Source organism: Rhinopithecus roxellana, chromosome 13 (assembly GCF_007565055.1).
Source record: "Rhinopithecus roxellana isolate Shanxi Qingling chromosome 13, ASM756505v1, whole genome shotgun sequence".
In the NCBI taxonomy this organism is placed as follows: Eukaryota; Metazoa; Chordata; class Mammalia; order Primates; family Cercopithecidae; genus Rhinopithecus; species Rhinopithecus roxellana.
Window position 1 is genome coordinate 108,346,193 of NC_044561.1, and position 18,284 is coordinate 108,364,476.

At 47.4% G+C, this 18,284-nt stretch overlaps 1 protein-coding gene across 3 annotated transcripts in view; it reads left to right on the forward strand.

The window, feature by feature from the left end:
- Positions 1-18,284, forward strand: part of CNBD2 (cyclic nucleotide binding domain containing 2) — a 65,683-nt gene that overhangs the window by 11,984 nt on the left and 35,415 nt on the right. For all 3 annotated transcript variants that reach the window (XM_010386565.2, XM_010386566.2, XM_010386567.2), the window contains exons 4-7: positions 1,249-1,412; positions 7,943-8,099; positions 8,595-8,746; positions 11,342-11,480. In XM_010386565.2, coding sequence (XP_010384867.2) covers positions 1,249-1,412; positions 7,943-8,099; positions 8,595-8,746; positions 11,342-11,480 — 612 coding nt within the window. The remainder of the gene's footprint in view (positions 1-1,248; positions 1,413-7,942; positions 8,100-8,594; positions 8,747-11,341; positions 11,481-18,284) is intronic.

Below are 18,284 nucleotides of genomic sequence, written 5' to 3' on the forward strand. Positions count from 1 at the left end.
CTGAGTTGCTGGGACTACAGGCGCCCGCCACCTCGCCCGGCTAATTTTTTTGTATTTTTTTTTTAGTAGAGACGGGGTTTCACCATGTTAGCCAGGATGGTCTCGATCTCGTGACCTCGTGATCCGCCCGTCTCGGCCTCCCAAAGTGCTGGGATTACAGGCTTGAGCCACTGCGCCCGGCCAACTACCTACCTCTTAAAGGTCCCACTTTTACAAGTTTTTTGTAGAAACAAGGTCTTGCTATGTTGCCTAGGCTGGTCTCAAACTCCTGGCCTCAAGTGATCCCCCTGCCTTGGCCTCCCAAGTGCTGGGATTATAGGCATGAGCCACTGTGCCCACCATCCACTTCTTAATAATGTCAGAATGGCAACTATATTTTGACACAAGTTTTGGAGGGGATGTTCACTCTTATAGCAAGAGCCTACTGAAGAAGGGGCTACTCTTTTAGCTAAGATGACCCAGTGGGGACTCACTGAGGGTGTGGCAGCATCTGAGCTGAGACCAGAATGATGAGTCAGCCATGTCCACGAGAAAACCCAGGGAGCAAATATTCCAGGCAGAAAAAACAGCCCAGGCAGATACCTCAAGACAGAGCCAAGCTTAGCATGTGCCAGGGGCAAGTAGAAAATTCCAGAGTAGAGAACAAAGGGAAGAGGTAGGAGATGAGGTTAGAGAGAAGCCATTGAGGGGTTTTCACAACTCACAGTGCCACTTCCTCAGCAGGTGGGAGTGGTAGGTGAATGTGCTGGTCCATGAGGCCTGGTTCACTGGAGAAGAAAAGGTTTAGCTAATAGTCTCTGGAAGGTTCTCTTTGCTCATTAGTCTCCTACAGCACGCTGAGGTCTGGGATGAGACACAGGCAAAGTTCTCCCCTGACTGCTCTGTGTGTGTGCTGAGCAGACTCTGCAGGACCACTGGAGCCCAGGGAAGCCTGTATTGCCTGGGAAGGTCAATGAATAACACAGGTCGGGGGATGTCAGCATTGATATGTGTCAGATCTATTCCTAATCCTGCCTGAGTTTCTTCATCTGTCAAATGGAATAACAGTTATTGGGCTGGCGAGGATGCAGTGAGATGGGCATGTAAAATGTTTATCCCAGTGCCTGACAGACAGTAAGCACTCATCACATATCAGCCACTGTGGTACAGGGAACGGGAAAGTGTACGAGCAGGACTATGGGGTGTTGCCCGCTGGCCCATGGGTGAAACTGCTGGGTCCCCTGTGTCACTCTGGTCCTCTCTCCCCAGGGTCAGTTTCCTCCAAAGGCCATTCAGATCATGCAGAAGAAGCCTTCCTGGAGAACAGAGGATGAGATCCAGGCCGTCTGTAACATCTTGCAGGTTCTGGATAGCTATCGGAACTACGCGGAGCCCCTTCAGCTGCTCCTGGCCAAAGTCATGCGCTTTGAACGGTCAGTGAGGGGCATAGCCCTTGGCCACGGAGCTGAGGCTGAACTGAGCAAAAGAGCCTGGCCGAGAAGGTGTGGCAGGTCCTGCCCACCCCTCTGTATAGTGTTAGCCGTGAATGAAGTCTTCTGTCCATTCACTTTAGCACCCACTGCTATAGTTGCAGCACCCTTTATCTAACTCACTTATTGAGACTCTTAGAGAAGTAAAGGGCCATTAAATCTGGAGAGGATCTAGTAGGAACCTCAGAGAGGATCTGGTCCAATTCCCTCATTTTTCAGATGAGGAAACTGAGGCTCTGTGGGGGAAAATGGCTCCTCCTAGGTCACCCAGACCATAAGAAGCAGCACTGAAACTGGAATCTAGGCTCTAAAAGTCAGAATGGATCACAGTTGATTATACCATATCTAGATAGGCACTAGCACAGGGTCTGTCAACCTGAATGAGAAATGTCTCTATTTTCATTAACCTCTAGATGAAATTTATTATTTCCTTCAATCATGAATATAGGCAACAAACCACTATCATATTAGCCATCCCTGTGACTTTTTCACTGAAAGAAATCACGGATATTTTCACATCATATTCGAGTTGTTGCAGATTTCTCAAAAAATTTATGTTCATCACATCTTCAAAATAATGGTAGTTATTAGATCTGCTGCTAGATCTTGTTATTCAATGTCCTAATAAAGATACAAATATATTGCTTTATCACAAATTTGGTTTACAAAAATTTGTTAACTGTAATTATGTTGGATTTTATTTTATACACTTAAAACATTATTTAGATTAGCTGGGTGTGGTGGTGGGCGCCTGTAGTCCCAGCTACTTGGGAGACTGAGGCAGGATAATCGCTTGAACCCGGGAGCAGAGGTTGCAGTGAGCCTAGATTGTGCCACTATACTCCAGCCTGGGTGACAGAGTGAGACCCCGTCTCCAAAAAACAACAACAAAAAAACAAAACAAAGGAAAACATTCTGTGAATACTTTACCAGATTGTCTAAGTGTCCATAATACAAGAAGTGCCCTGTACTAGAAAAGTCTAAGAGGTACATGTGGAAATACTGCCATTTCCAGTCCATCTCAGTGGCTTCAAGAGGGTCAGCCTAGCAGAATATTTGGGTAAGGCTTGTCTTGAAAATACAAGATATGGCTGGGCACAGTGGCTCATTCCTATAATCTCAGCACTTAGAGAGGCCAAAGCAGGAGGATCCCTTGAGCCCAGGAATTTGACCAGCCTTGGCAACATGGTGAGACCCCATCACTACACAAAAAATATTTTAAAAAATAGGTGGGCATGGTGGTGGTGGCATGCATCTGTAATCCCAGCTACTTGGGAAGCTGAGGCTGGATTACTTGAGCCTGGGAGATTGAGGCTGCAGCGAGCTGTGATTGCAGGCTGGGCAACAGAGCAAGACTCTGCCTCAAAAAGAAAAAGAAAATAAAAAAGGAAATCTAGGATTTAAATTGACCATAGGTTTGTACCCTAATATTTTCCTCCATGGAAGTCATAGTCTAAGGAGTAAGCTCTGACTTGATTGTGGCTTGCTGTGACAACTAACTGCAGATTGAGACCCTTTGTGATCAGTGCAGATGCTCCAGGGGGAGATTATTACCCTTCAGCTGGCTTGGTCAAGAGTTTCCCAGAAGTTGTGTTTGAACAGGTAGCTTTGACAGGTGGAAGTGTAGATGAGGCAGAGAGGACCATTTGCTTTGTTCTAACCCAGTCAAGAAGAGTGTGTCACCACTGTCTATAAAGTAAGATTCTATGCCAGGCAGAGTGGTGTCATGGAAAGGAAAATAACTGTGGCACTGGAAGCTCTGGAATTTTTGTTGTCAACAGAGGGTCTCACTTTGTTGCCCAGGCTGGAGTGCAGGGGCGCGATCAAAGCTCACTGCAGCCTGGACCTCCCAGGCGCAAGCCTCCTGCCTTAGCCTCCAGAGTAGCTGGGACTACAGGCACACCACACCCAGTTATTTCTTTTAAATGTGTGGTTTTTTTTTTTTTTTTTTTTTTGAGACGGAGTCTCGCTCTGTCGCCCAGGCTGGAGTGCAGTGGTGTGATCTCGGCTCACCGCAAGCTCCGCCCCCCAGGTTCATGCCATTCTCCTGTCTCAGCCTCCCGAGTAGCTGTGACTATAGGCGCCCGCCACCACGTCTGGCTAATTTTTGTATTTTTTAGTAGAGATGGGGTTTCACAATGTTAGCCAGGATGGCCTCGATCTCCTGACTTCGTGATCCGCCTGCCTCGGCCTCCAAAGTGCTGGGATTACAGGTGTGAGCCACTGCGCCCAACCTTAAATTTGTTTTTAGTGGAGATGAGTTCTTGCTATATTGCTAAGGTTGGCCTCAAACTCTTGAGTTCAAGCTATCCTCCTCTCTCAGCCTCCCAAAGTGCTGGGATTAATAGGTGTGAGCCACTGTGTCCAGCTGAAGCTCTGTAATTTAATGCCTCATATGCCCCATGTGACCTCAGGCAAGCCACTTAACCTTTCTGAGCTTCAGTATCCTCATCAGTGAAATAAGGATAATAATATAGATTTTATGGATTTTATTAAGGATAATAATAAGATTTGGGGGAAGATCAATTGAGGTGTTACTGTGAAAGACCTCTGCTAGTTGTGGTTTATTTCTGGGACTGGGAATTAGCAGCTTAGACAGGATTCTTCTAGTTGCCAATATCTGAAAGCTCAGCTCAAGGGAACGTGTTCATGGTTCATGTATCTGGTAAGTCCTGGGATAGTTCTCCAGCTTCAGGCTGGCAGGAATTCAGGGATGTTGTTCATATAAGCGTCATTCTCCGCCAGACTCTCCCCTCATACTGGTGAGATGGCTGCTGCAGTCTCAGCTCCAAACTCATCTGTTTAGTTTTAATCTGATGGAAAGAAAGAAAAGCTCTTTTCAGTCACTCACATCAGAGCTTGGGATGAATTCTTTCTGAACCAGCTTGGCTTTGCTTGAATTACCACTGAGGTCAGTGATGTTCTGATTGAGTGTTGAGAAAGGGTAGTTTCCCCAAAGGAGAATCAGGGTGTGATTGGTGGAAAAATATGATCAGATGCTTGACAGCAAAAGCGACAGATGTCTGCTTTTGGAGATTCAGGTTCTAACTCTGACTTTATTGTGGCTTACTGTGACCTTCAGCAAGCTGTGGGTTCCGTGGGTCCCCCTTTCCCCTTCCCAAAAATGTTGGTTGAGCTTGACGGTCTCTGAGGTTCTTTCTGGCTATAGCTATAGTCATCTTTACTCCAGTGAACAGTGCCTGTGCTCCCTCATCTTCAAAATCCCATTTCCCAGCTGAATATTCCTGCCGTCTCCTAGCTAGTCATTATCACCTGGGCCATCTCCTCTTTCTTTTTTCTTTTTATTATTATTATTTTTGGAGATGGGTCTCGTCCTGTCAACCAGGCTGGAGTGCAGTGGCATGATCACAGCTCACTGAAGCCTCTACCTCCTAGGCTCATGTGAGCCTTCCACCTCAGCCTCCTTTGTAGCTGGGACAAGAGGTAGGCATCACCATTCCTGGCTAATTTTATTTTGTATTTTCTTTTTTTTTTTTTTTTTTTTTTGAGACGGATTCTCGCTCTGTCGCCCAGGCTGGAGTGCCGTGGCGCGATCTCCGCTCACTGCAAGCTCCGTCGCCTCCCGGGTTCACACCGTTCTCCTGCCTCAGCCTCCCGAGAAGCTGGGACTACAGGCACCCGCCACCATTCCCGGCTAATTTTTTTTTTTTTTTTTTTTTTTTTTTTTTGAGACGGAGTCTCGCTCTGTCACCCAGGCTGGAGTGCTGTGGCCGGATCTCAGCTCACTGCAAGCTCCGCCTCCTGGGTTCACGCCATTCTCCTGTCTCAGCCTCCCGGGTAGCTGGGACTACAGGCGCCGCCACGTCGCCCGGCTAGTTTTTTGTAGTTTTTAGTAGAGACGGGGTTTCACCGTGTTAGCCAGGATGGTCTCGATCTCCTGACCTCGTGATCCGCCCGACTCGGCCTCCCAAAGTGCTGGGATTACAGGCTTGAGCCACCGCGCCCGGCCTTTTTTTTTTTTTTTTTTTTTTTTTTTAGTAGAGACAGGGTTTCACCATGTTCGCCAGGATGGTCTCGATCTCCTGACCTCGTGATCCGCCCGCCTTGGCCTCCCAAAGTGCTGGGATTACAGGCGTGAGCCACTGTGCCCGGCCTTTGTATTTTTTTGTAGAGACAAAGGCTCACTATGTTGCTCAGGCTGGTCTTGAACTCCTGAGCTCAAGTGATTCTTCCACATCAGCCTCCCAAAATGCTGGGATTACAGACGTATACCACCGTGCTGGCCTGCCTCTTTCCTACATTGATCAAGATTCCGGGCTCATACTGGTTTGTAGCTCATGAAGCCCATAGCCACAATGGAGCCGAGCCTGGGCAGTAGTGACTCCAGCCTGGTGTAGTCCTCTGTCCGTCCTCTGATCCCTGCCCTCAGGAGTTTGCCACAGAATCACGAGGCCAGTGAGTACTCTCTGAGAGGTCAAAAGAGGAGATGCTGCTGGGGGCTGGGTCAGGGAAGGCTTCCTGGAGGAAGTAGGACCTGAGTTCCTGAAAGGATCTGAATAGTGGAGAAGAGAGGGAAGGCTATTGCAGGCAGGGGAGCAACATGGACAAACTGATGGAACAAAGTGGGTATCATCTGCCCTGAGCAGGGTGTTGGTTCCCCTGCTGCTGGTCAAGCCAGCGAGTCAGGAAGGAACAGAAGGTGGCAGTGTGGAGTAGGAGGAAGAGCAGAACTGCTGAGGGCAGGGCCATAAGCTCAGAGCTGAGGGCAATGGCCCTGCCATAGGGGCACTTCCACAACGGCTGCTCATCAGTCCTGACAGAGACTAAAGGGCAGACTTTTTTTACCCATTGTCTTCTGGGTAAAATTCAAACTTAGCTGAGCTTTGGAGGCCGTTTATTGTGGGACCAGTTGAATTTCTCTCCCACCACTCCCCTGACCTTGCCTTCTCCCATTTTCCTTTCCCATGAAGTGCACATTATCTATGAAGTACATGTTATCCCTTGAATGTGCTGTGCTTCCGGCCACCTGTGCACCTTTGGTCATGGTGGTCCCTGTGCCTGGGACCCTCTTCCATCTTTTGTCCACCTGGGTGACTCACTTCAAGCACCATACTAGAACCTTGTCTGACCTTCCTAAGGCGCCTTCTCTGTGCTCCTCAATTAGCCTGCACTGAAATCTCTTAAAGCATTTTAAACCTCGTTTACATCCTGTATGTGACCATAATTTTGAAAACAAAGTCTATGTTGTTCATTGTGCCAATTTTTTTTTTTTTTTTTTTTTTGAGACAGAGTTACCCAGGCCAGAGTGCAGTGGTGTGATCATGGCTCACCATAGCCTTAAACTCCCAGGCTCAGGTGATCTTCCCACCTCAGCCTTCCAGGCAGCTGGGACTATAGGTGTGCACCCCCACGCTTGGCTAATCTTTGTGTTTTTTGTAGAGATAGGGTTTTACCTTGTTGCCCAGCCAGGAGTTCAAGACCAGCCTGGGCAACGTAACAAGACTCTGTCTCTACAAATAATAGAACAATTAGCTGGATGCGGCAACTTCAGGTCTCAGCTCAAATATCCCTTCCTTATTGATAGTAATAGTAAGAATAGCTAACACGGGACTGGGCACAGTGGCTTACTCCTGTAATCCCAATACTTTGGGACACCTTGGAGGATCCTTGAGCCCAGGAGTTAAAGACCAGCCTAGGCAACATAGTGAGACCCTGTCCCTGTCTCAAACTCCTAGGCTCAAACAATCCTCCCACCTTGGCCTCCCAAAGTGCTGGGATTATAGGCATGTGCCACCACACCTGGCCTCACGGTGCCTAATAGACACCACTGATATTTAACTTATTGAATGAATGAAGGAAATGAATAAATATTGAAAGAATTGAGATTTGGACTTGCATACGAAATACAGAAAGTTCCTTCTGAGTTTAAGAACTCCTTGTTTGCTCTGGGCCTGGTCACCTCTACCCTAAGGGTGCCCAGTTGGGTAGTGGGCTGCTGGTAATTATGATAAGACCATTATCTGTGTCTCATTCTGGGCATACTCATCTGTATTTTACAGACAAGAGAAACCAAGGATCAGAGAGGGGATATCCATTGCTCAGTGTCACACAGCTAAGAGCAGAACCAGGATTTGGATCCTGGGCTAACGCTAAAGCCAGTCCTCCTAATCATTTAGCGACTCTACTAACCCATTCATTGCTTTCAGCATGTGTTCACTCATTTATTCCACTACATTCAATGAGCATTCACTGTGCCCAAGCACACGCAGCAGTGACCCAGACTGGCAAAGGCTCTGCTCTCAGGAAGCTTCAGTCCAGCCGAGGCAGGCAATGGGATGGGTGTTAGTGAAAGGCTCCAGCTTGACTGGCAGGGCTGGGCTGTCCTGAAGGCCCTTCTGGTCCATCTGTGCTCTTATATCCTACAGCAAAGAGCACAACCAGTCCAGAGCTCCTCGCAGCATGGACCTGCCCCCGTGTCACTACCCAATCAACTAGCAATGGTCTTTTCCCAGGTTTGGTCGCAGGCGTGTGATCATCAAGAAGGGGCAGAAGGGCAACAGCTTTTATTTCATCTACCTGGGCACAGTTGCAATAACCAACGACGAGGACGGCAGCAGTGCCTTCCTAGATCCCCACCCGAAATTGCTGCACAAGGGTAGCTGTTTTGGGGTAAGCCTAGGGGAAGGACCCAGTTTCCTGGGGTGGAGTGCGTGGAGGTGACAGGACTTCTGCTAGAACCTCTCAGCCAGGCCCAGTCCTGCCTAGTACTCTGTACAAGTCACTGTCCCGTGTGGGCCCCAGTGCCCTTACCTGTCAAATGCTAATTGAGTTGGACCAAGATCAGCCTCTTCATCTGTGATGTTTAAGAAGTATGTTCCTGATTCAGCCCTTTAGAAATGCAGTGACTCCACAGCGAGGACTCTCCAGCTTCTTCCCCTCTGGCCTGTTCAGGCCTGTTGCCTCTTTTTCCATAAGCAGCAGATTAAGAAGAAGAGGAGTGGGCCACAATGGGAGAATGTGCAGGAAAATAGAGGGGGCCGGGGAACACGCAGTCTGGTGAGGAGAGAATTCAGGGAGAAGCTGGAGGCAGGGAAGATGTGTGTAAGGCTGAGGACAGGAAGTGGAGGTGGCCTCACACTTGCCCTTGCACTGTCCACCCAACAGGAAACGGACATTCTGCATGCTTCATTGAGGAGGTCCACCATCGTCTGTATGGAAGAAACAGAGTTCCTGGTTGTTGACCGGGAGGACTTCTTTGCTAATAAACTGGACCAGGAAGTTCAGAAGGATGCTCAATATCGGTTTGAATTTTTTAGGTGACTCTGCCTTCAACATTTTTTTCCCCTTGTGTGTTTATTAGCTGTCTGACTTTGTGTGTCCTAGGCCTGGTGGGAAACATACTCTTTGCTGTTCTCTCTGTCTGGGATGCTCTGAAGTCCCACCTCCTACCCACCTTCTCTCTCTGCAAACTCCTACTATACCTTCAGGTCTTAGCTCAAATATCCCTTCCCTATTGATAGTAATAGTAAGAATAGCTAACACGGGACTGGGCACAGTGGCTCACTCCTCTAATCCAAGCCCTTTGGGAGGCCAAGGTGGGAGGATTGTTGAGCCCAGGAGTTCAAGACCAGCCTGGGCAACATAGTGAAACCCTGTCCCTACAAAATACAAAATTAAAAAAATTAGCTGGGTGTGGTGGCACATACCTATAGTTTCAGCTACTTGGGAGGCTGAGGTGGGAGGATCACTTGGGCCCAGGAGTTCGAGGCTGTGGTGAGTTGTGATCACACACCACTGCACTACAGCCTGGATGACAGAGCACAGTCCTAGTAGCTAGGACTATAGGTGTGCTGCCACATCCAACTAATTGTTCTATTATTTGTAAAGATGGAGTCTTGTTATGTTGCCCAGGCTGATCTTGAACTCCTTGTCTCAAGTGATCCTGCCACTTTGGCCTCCTAAAGTGCTGGAATTACAGACATGAGCCCCCGTGCTCAGCCCAAACTATAATTCTTTTTTTGTTTTTTGAGACAGGGTCTCGCTCTGTTGCCCAGGCTGGAGTGCAGTGGCATGATCTCATCTCACTGCAACCTCCGCCTCCTGGGTTCAAGCAATTCTCCTGCCTCAGCCTCCCACGTAGCTGGAATTACAGGCATGCGCCATCACTCCCAGCTAATTTTTTTGTATTTTTAGTAGAGATGGGGTTTCACTATGTTGGCCAGGGTGGTGTTGAACTCCTGGCCTCAAGTGATCTGCCTGCCTTGGCTTCCCAAAGTGCTGGTATTACAGGCGTAAGCCACCGCGCCTGGCCCAAGCTATAATTCTTGATTGCGTAGTAATTTCTTTACAGTTTATATGCCCCCTCAGACAGTAAGCAATATGGTGATGGGGACCAGATATGTCTTTGTCACTACTATAATCCTTATGTTGTCACACTGCCAGACACATGCAGGTGCTCAACAAATAAATATTGAGTAAGGTGAATAACAGGATATAAATAATTACAACCACATGTGAGTCAGAAAGTAAGCACCATAACTGGGTATCATATTTAACCTAAAAGCAGAACTCACACATGGCAAAAGATTTTTGGTTTTTGAATACTTACGTAAATGAAAGGCCACATAAGGATATACAAGTGAAATCTCATTTAATTGCTCTTCAGTTATTTGCCTTTATGTAAAAGGAGTAAAAATCCAATGAAGTATCTGCACTGGCCCTGAAAATTCAGGTTGTAGGGCTGCACAGCTACACAGAAGTGTGGTGGCTGAGGGGTCTGGTTCCTATGGCTGGGGCTGAGAGAGGTAGCTTCCTCCATTGGAAAAGGGGGGATTTAGTCCTAAAGGGAGGAGCTGTCCTTTTTTTTCTTTTTTCTTTTTTTCATACTGTGGAAAAATAGGTCTGACTCCAATCTCAGCTCTTAGGTTGTCAGTGATGTGACCCTGGGTAGGTCCTCCTGCTCTGTAAAATGGGGATTAGGATACCCTTCTCCCAAGGTCATGGTAAGGATGGAATGGGATGGTCGTGGGAAGTGTATGGCCCAGGGCTTGGCGCATGGTCGGTACTTCTTCTATGGCGGCCCTACTTTTCTGCTGGTGTCTCCAGACCTTCGTCCCTGACATGGCACTGAGCACGTTCACCTCTGGTGCCCTGACCTTAACTCAGTGCACACATTGAGGCCTGAGTCACCTTGAGTTAACCTGATTCAATGAACTCAGTCCACCTGAGTCAGTTAAGTTCCAAGCCCTTAACCTGTTGGAGGCGAGAAACTCTGAGATGATTGTTGGCAGCCCTTGGAGCCGCATATGAAGGCGGGCAAGCCTGTGAAGGTGGTGGTCCAGGTCAGGAGAAGGGGCAGTCACTGCAGGGTGGGTTCACCCACAGGAAGCAACAGACAGAAAGAGGGGAGTCCAGACATGTCCCACTCCCCAGGCCCAGAGCTGAGTATTTGAAGCCAACAGGCCAGGGGGACATGGGGGTTGGATGAACTGCCCAAAGCAAAGGTAGGGCCAGAACTGCTGAGCTGGGGGACAGAACAGCTGTGAGCTGGAGTGGGGACTAGCTTCATGAGCCACGGTGGGGAGGGATGGCAGGGCTGGAGGAGGAGAAGATTCTTGGAAGGAGGAGCAGAGGTGAGAAAAGCACAGAGGCTGGATCACCCAGGGGCATCTGAGCAGCAGCAAAGAGGGGAGCTTGACTGGAAGGGAGGACCTTGGGAAAAGGTGGAGGGAGCCAAGGTGATAGCAAGTAGGAGAGTAACTATAGGCAAGGCCAGGTGATTGGGCAGGTAGCAGTGAAATCTTCCACCCAGGCATCTTCCACAGGAGAAGAACATGTGCCCTCTGCAGATTGCTAATGTCTGGGCACCTTGTGTGATGGGGGTAATGAATTCTAACAGGCTCTTCCCACAGGAAGATGGATCTGTTTGCATCATGGTCTGATGAGAAGCTCTGGCAGCTTGTAAACATGTCGAAGATAGAGAGGTTCTCGTATGGGCAGCTGATCTCAAAAGACTTTGGAGAGTCATCCTTCATCATGTTTATCAGCAAGGTGAAAAGTCTGGGGGTTGGGATGAGGGTGAACCTCTGAGGAGCATGCCTAAGATCATGTCCTGTGGCCTGATGGTCAGTTTGAGCCCCTTTCAGAAACCTGTGCAATTTACTTCCTTTTCAGAGTTTCCATGTCCCAGCTGTAAGAGGCCTGCCTCTCTCCGAGCATGGCTGGAGACATTAAGATATATGGCTATTGTGTTAGAAAGAGGACCAAGGGATTCTCTGGCCTTGAGCTCCTAAGCATGCTTATTTACATATAGATGCATATTTAAATTATACATTTGGCTGTTGAATCTTAGTGGTGCCAGATCACTTTTAAAATTATTTGTTTGCTTATTTGTTTATTTAGAGACAGTCTCGCTGTTGTCAGCCCGGGCTGGAGTGCAATGGCACAATCTTGGCTCACTGAAACCTCTGCCTCCTGGGTTTCAGCAATTCTTCTGCCTCACCCTCCCAAGTAGCTGAGATTACAGGTGTCCACCACCACGCCTGGCTAATTTTTGTATTTTTAGTAGAGATGGGGTTTCACTATGTTGGCCAGGCTGGTCTTGAACTCCTGACCTCAGGTGATCTGTCCACCTTGACCTCCCAAAGTGTTGGGATTACAGGCGTGAGCCACCAGGCCCAGCCTATTTATTTATTTTTGAGACAGAGTCTTGCTCACTCTGTGGCCCAAACTGGAGTGCAGTGACACAATCTTGACTCACTGCAACCTCTGCCTCCCGGGTTCAAGTGATTCTCCTGCCTCAGCCTCCTGAGTAGTTGGGACTACAGGTATGTGCCACCATGCCTGGCTAATTTTTTTGTATTTTTAGTAGAGATGGGATTTCGTCATACTGGCCAGGCTGGTTTCAAGCTCACGGCCTCAAGTGATCCACCTGCCTCAGCCTCCCAAAGTGCTGGGATTACAGACGTGAGCCACCAAACCCCACCTTAAATTATCTTTAAATTGTAAAAGTGATATGACCACATTAGGAGACTTTCTGGAAAAAGGGAAGAAATCATCTGTAAGCCCATCATCTCAGAGTAGAGTTTCAAAAGTGGAATTTCTTTTTTTTTTTTTTTTTTTTTTGAGGCGGAGTCTTGCTCTGTCGCCCAGGCTGGAGTGCAGTGGCCGGATCTCAGCTCACTGCAAGCTCCGCCTCCCAGGTTCCCGCCATTCTCCTGCCTCAGCCTCCCAAGTAGCTGGGACTACAGGCGCCCACCACCTCGCCCGGCTAGTTTTTTGTATTTTTTTAATAGAGACGGGGTTTCACTGTGTTCGCCAGGATGGTCTCGATCTCCTGACCTTGTGATCCGCCCGTCTCGGCCTCCCAAAGTGCTGGGATTACAGGCTTGAGCCACCGCGCCCGGCCCAAAAGTGGAATTTCTTGGTATCATAATTTTGTTTTGCAAGGCAGACTTTATTCAAAGGGGCCATAGCCATAGGTATAGGGACCACTGCAGTGGAGTCTTGCAGCCAGAGAGAGAGACTGGACTCAACTCTCAGCATCATAATTTTTGTGGCTCCTGCAACAAATTGCATTCCAAAAGGAGAGACCCACCTTATCTAGTGTCCAGCTTGTCCATTTTTGTTGGTACTACCACAGCTCTGCCAGCCTTGCACATCATTTTTTCAGAAGTTTTCTAGTTTATTAGGTTGCAATTGCTACCATACTGAGGATTTGATATTTTTTCTGACTGCTAGTGAGATTTATCATGTTTGTTTATGATCTGCATTTTATCTTTTGCAAATTGCTTTATGTCCTTTGCCACCTTCTCTGCTGGTTGATAATGAAAAGAAAATCTCCCATTTCTCAAGTGCTTACTGTATGCTAGGTTCTGTGTTTCACATGCTTCATCTCATTTTAGTCTCTATAGCCCGAAGGAGGTTGGTATTGTTATTATTCCCATTCACAGAGGAGGAAACTGAGGCACAGTATGGTGAAGTGGTTATCCAAGGTCACACAGCTGATGAGGTGCACAGGCAGGGTTCAACCCAAGTCTCTCTGACTCCAAAGCTCTTTTCAAGAACTTGGATTTAGAATTTGGGCTGACCTGTCTGTCTGTTTCTTACAGGTTAAGACACCACAGGCATTTGCTGAGTTTTTGCCAAGGTCATGACACATTGGTCCAGGCTCTGGAGGGATACAAAGATGAAAAAAACTGGTTTTCTCTATAGCTCTCCTCCACCAGATTCCACATATAGACAAAGAAAAGTGTCAATGCTGAGTACCAAGTGATTGGTGCAAACTCTGCAAATTACAAGAATTCAGGAGAAGGAACTCTCTAAAGGCTGGAGGCTTTAAGAAGGACTTCCTGGAGGAGGTGAGGTGGGAGATGAGCCCTGACATATTTAACCATTAGACAAAAGGAGGAAGCAAGATTGGTTGTGTGCTGGCACTGGCTTGTACCTGCCTGTGAGAGCTCATTGTTAAATTTTCAGGAATTTTGCTAAACCTAGTAATTATTAAAAATTAGATGCTATAAACCTACAATTAAATAAGTTATATGGAAAATTAGGAGCTGGGCATGGTGGCTGATGCCCATAGTCTCAACAACTCAGGAGATTCATGCAGGAAGATCATTTGAGCCCAGGAGTTTGAATCCAGCCTGGGCAACATAGCAAGACCCTATCTCTAAGAAAAAGACAGACGAGAGAGAGAGAAGAGGGAAGGGGAGGAGAGGGGAGGGGGAAGGAAGGAAGGCGCGAGCAAGCACGAGAGAGAAAGAAAGAAAGAAAACAAGAGTAATATATACTGAAAACTCATTTCCTACTGATGTTACTGTACTTTTACTAGTTTTTCTCTTCAGGTTACATCTATTGTGTCTCTATAGTAGAAATACTATGCAGTTGTGAGCATCTCTTCCCAACTCCACATTCAGTGACCTCATGTTGGTAGCTTACAATCAGCCATGGTTGGATAATTTATACAATGGAATCAGCAAACACCCTAAGTCAGATCTTGGTTTAGGGCTTTGCTGATTGTCTTAGGAAAGTGATAAAAGAAAATGCTTATAATGCAGATTAAATTTAAAAGTGGCCTGGGTCTATAGCTGCTACACTGCAAAGAGAATGAAGTCGTCTAACAATAATTAAAAGCTATCATCTCTCCAGGTGCAGTGGCTCACATCTGTAATCCTAGCACTTTGGGAGGCTGAGGAGGGTGGATCACTTGAGGTCAGGAGTTCCATAGCCTGGCCAACATGGTGAAACCTTATGTCTACTAAAAATATAAAAATTAGCTGGACGTGGGGGCGTATGCCTAATCCCAGCTACTTAGGAGGCTGAGGCAGGAGAATTGGTTGAACCTAGGAGGTGGAGACTGCAGTGAGCTGAGATCTCACCATTGCACTCCAGCCTGGGCAACAGAGTAAGACTCCATCTCAAAAACATAAAATAAATAAAAACAAATAAAAGCTGTTATCTGGCTGGGTGCGGTGGCTCACGCCTGTAATCCCAGCACTTTGGGAGGCCAAGGCGGGTGGATCACTTGAGGCCGGGGGTTTGAGACCAGCCTGGCCAACATGGTAAAACCTCGTCTCTACTAAAAATACAAAAATTAGCCAGGCGTGGTGGTATGCACCTGTAGTCCCAGCTTACTCGGGAGGCTGAGGCAGGAGAATCGCTTGAACCTGGGAGGTGGAGGTTGCAGTGAGCTGAGATCACGCCACTGCACTCCAGCCTGGGTGACAGAGTGAAACTGTGTCTCAAAAAAAAAAAAATTAATTAATTTTAAAAAGCTATTATCTCATTCATCATAGAAGTTATACCATTGAACAAGTGAAATTCTGACATACATAGTGCTAAAGCTAAAAAAATTTTCAGTTTAATATAATTTATGTGAGGGTGAGAAACAGAACAGTGTGTCACAAGTCAGGTTTAATAACATTGAATTTATTGGGAAGAGAATGGATTGGGATGCAACTTCATTTGTCCAATCATGGTTGAGTTGCAACTCTAAACTGGCCATGGATACAAGAGTTCAGCCAAAACCCACAAAAGAATTCTGTGAGAGCTGATTGGCTGTATGGAATTTCCTGTGTGGTATATTTTATTATTTTCTTGTATGGTATATTTTATTGTTTATAAATTGTGTATAACACATTCTTTATAACAGTAAGGTTTATATACATGCATATGTTTTTCAGGAAAGCTGGTTGTTAAACTTAGCAGCACCACTAGGGGAGTGGTGTGTGTGTTGTTATTCTTGGCTCAGTCCCAGAGAACAGAATCAAGTCTAGTTAATATAAGTAGCAAAAGATTTATTGCCAGATGTCAATTGGCAGTTCCTTCTCCTCCTTGATATTTGCTTCCTCTGTGCTAAAATTTTGAGGTATCCTGACCTCGTGATCCACCCGCCTCGGCCTCCCAAAGTGCTGGGATTACAGGCTTGAGCCACCGCGCCCGGCTTGTTTGTTTTCTGCCATATCTCTCCAAATTTAGCTCTGAGCTCTTTGATACTATATAGCCAGGAAAGATGAGGGGGTGTGTGGTGAGGGATAGAAATCCTTTACAATATTTTCTTTAATCAGCATAATGATTACATTCTGACTAGCAGAAAGCGGGAGGTGGTTCTTCATCTGTTTTGCCTCCATTGCTTCATCTGTTAAATGGAACCACTCACCCTGTAAAGTCTGGTAAGGATGAGAATCAGTTTAGCACATGCTTACTCAGTGAGCATTCCTCCCACAGTCCAGTGGTTCTCAAGGTGCAGTGGCTGGACCAGCAGTACTTCTTCTTCTCCTTCTCCTTCTCCTTCTCCTTCTTCTTCTTCTTCTTTCTTCCTTCTCCTTCTCCTTCTCCTTCTCCTTCTTCTTCTTCTTCTTCTTCTTCTCCGTCTCCGTCTCCTCCTTTGTCCCCTCCTCTGTCCCCTCCCCCTTCCCCTCCCCCTCCTCTTCTTCTTTCTTCTTCTTTCTTCTTCTTCTCCCTCTCCCTCATCCCCCTCCCTCCTCCTTCTCCTTCTTCCTTCTCCTTCTCCTTCTTCTTTTTTTGAGACAGAGTTTCACTCTTGTCATCCAGGCTGGAGTGTAATGGCACGATCCCGCCTCACTGCAACCTCCACCTCCTGGGTTCAAGTGATTCTCCTGTGTCAGCCTCCTGAGTAGCTGGGATTACAGGTGCCTGCCACCACGCCTGGCTAATTTTTGTATTTTTAGTGGAGACGGGATTTCACCATGTTGGCCAGACTGGTCTCAAACTCCTGACCTCAGGTATTCTGCCTGCCTCGGCCTCCCAAAGTGCTGGGATTACAGGCGTGAGCCACTGCGTCTGGTGGGGAACTCATTTCAAAATGCAAATTCTGGCCGGGCGTGGTGGCTCAAGCCTGTAACCCCAGCACTTTGGGAGGCCGAGACGGGCGGATCACGAGGTCAGGAGATCGAGACCATCCTGGCTAACGTGGTGAAACCCTGTCTCTACTAAAAATACAAAAAACTAGCCAGGCGAGGTGGCGGGCGCCTGTAGTCCCAGCTACTCCGGAGGCTGAGGCAGGAGAATGGCGTAAACCCGGGAGGCGGAGCTTGCAGTGAGCTGAGATCCAGCCACTGCACTCCAGCCTGGGGGACAGAGCAAGACTCCATCTCAAAAAAAAAAAAAAAAAAAATGCAAATTCTCAGGCCCACCCAAGAGTTACTCAATCCAGAACTCTAGAGGAAGGGCTCAGTGATCTGTATTTTAACAGGGCTTCGAGATGATTCCAAGGCACACTGATGTAGGAGAAGCCCTGACCTAAGGGAGGAATTTTTAAATTTTGGTAAGCATACGAACATGTAGGGTGCTTCCTAAGGGAGGAATTCTAAAATTTTTGTAAGCATACAAACACGTAGGGTGCTTTTTAAAACGGCAGATTCCTCTCTCACCCCAGAGATTGATTCATTAACTCTGGAATCCGCATTTGAGTAAGTGCTGTAGGAGATTCTTATGCAGGGGTGCTGAGACTTCATTCTGAGAAGAATAATGTGGAAGTCATTAAAGGACAGCAAGGTCGGGAGCTCTTGGCCAGAAGATGAGTCTGGTTTGTTCCTTACAGTGTTTTATTAAAATCTGATTTAATCATCAATGTGAAGATTTTACATAAAAATTCTGATTTCTGGCTTTTGAGAATTCAGAGGATCAGGCAACACCAAGCCATATTTTGGTACAGCACCCCCTCCCCCGCCCCCCAACCCTAGCTGGAAATGAAAAGCACCAGCCCCCTCTAAAGGACTGCTCTTTTCTCTCTCTTTTTTTTCCTGCCTGGCCGGCGTTTTGAGTGTTCATCTCTGAGAGACCAAGCTGTCCCGACTCCTGTAGTTTACTCATATTGCCACTAGAGGGCGAAATCAGCTGCGGGTGGCTGGACACCCTTGGGACCTCAGAAAGCTAGAGAAGATTTCCTGATGGCATTGAAAACTTAATGCCCACTATCAGTGCATTTCTAACAGTTTATCATTGGGGGACACATAGTGAAACTGTTCTCTCCATAGATGCAATTAAAGACCCACTAAATACTTGAGGAAACCGGGTACATGTTGTTTCTCTGGCATCTGCAGTTCCCCTGTATCTAAAAAAAACAAACAGGCCAGGCGCGGTGGCTCAAGCCTGTAATCCCAGCACTTTGGGAGGCCGAGACGGGCGGATCACGAGGTCAGGAGATCGAGACCATCCTGGCTAACATGGTGAAACCCCGTGTCTACTAAAAAATACAAAAAACTAGCTGGGCGAGGTGGCGGGCGCCTGTAGTCCCAGCTACTCGGGAGGCTGAGACAGGAGACTGGCGTAAACCCGGGAGGCGGAGCTTGCAGTGAGCTGAGATCCGGCCACTGCACTCCAGCCTGGGCG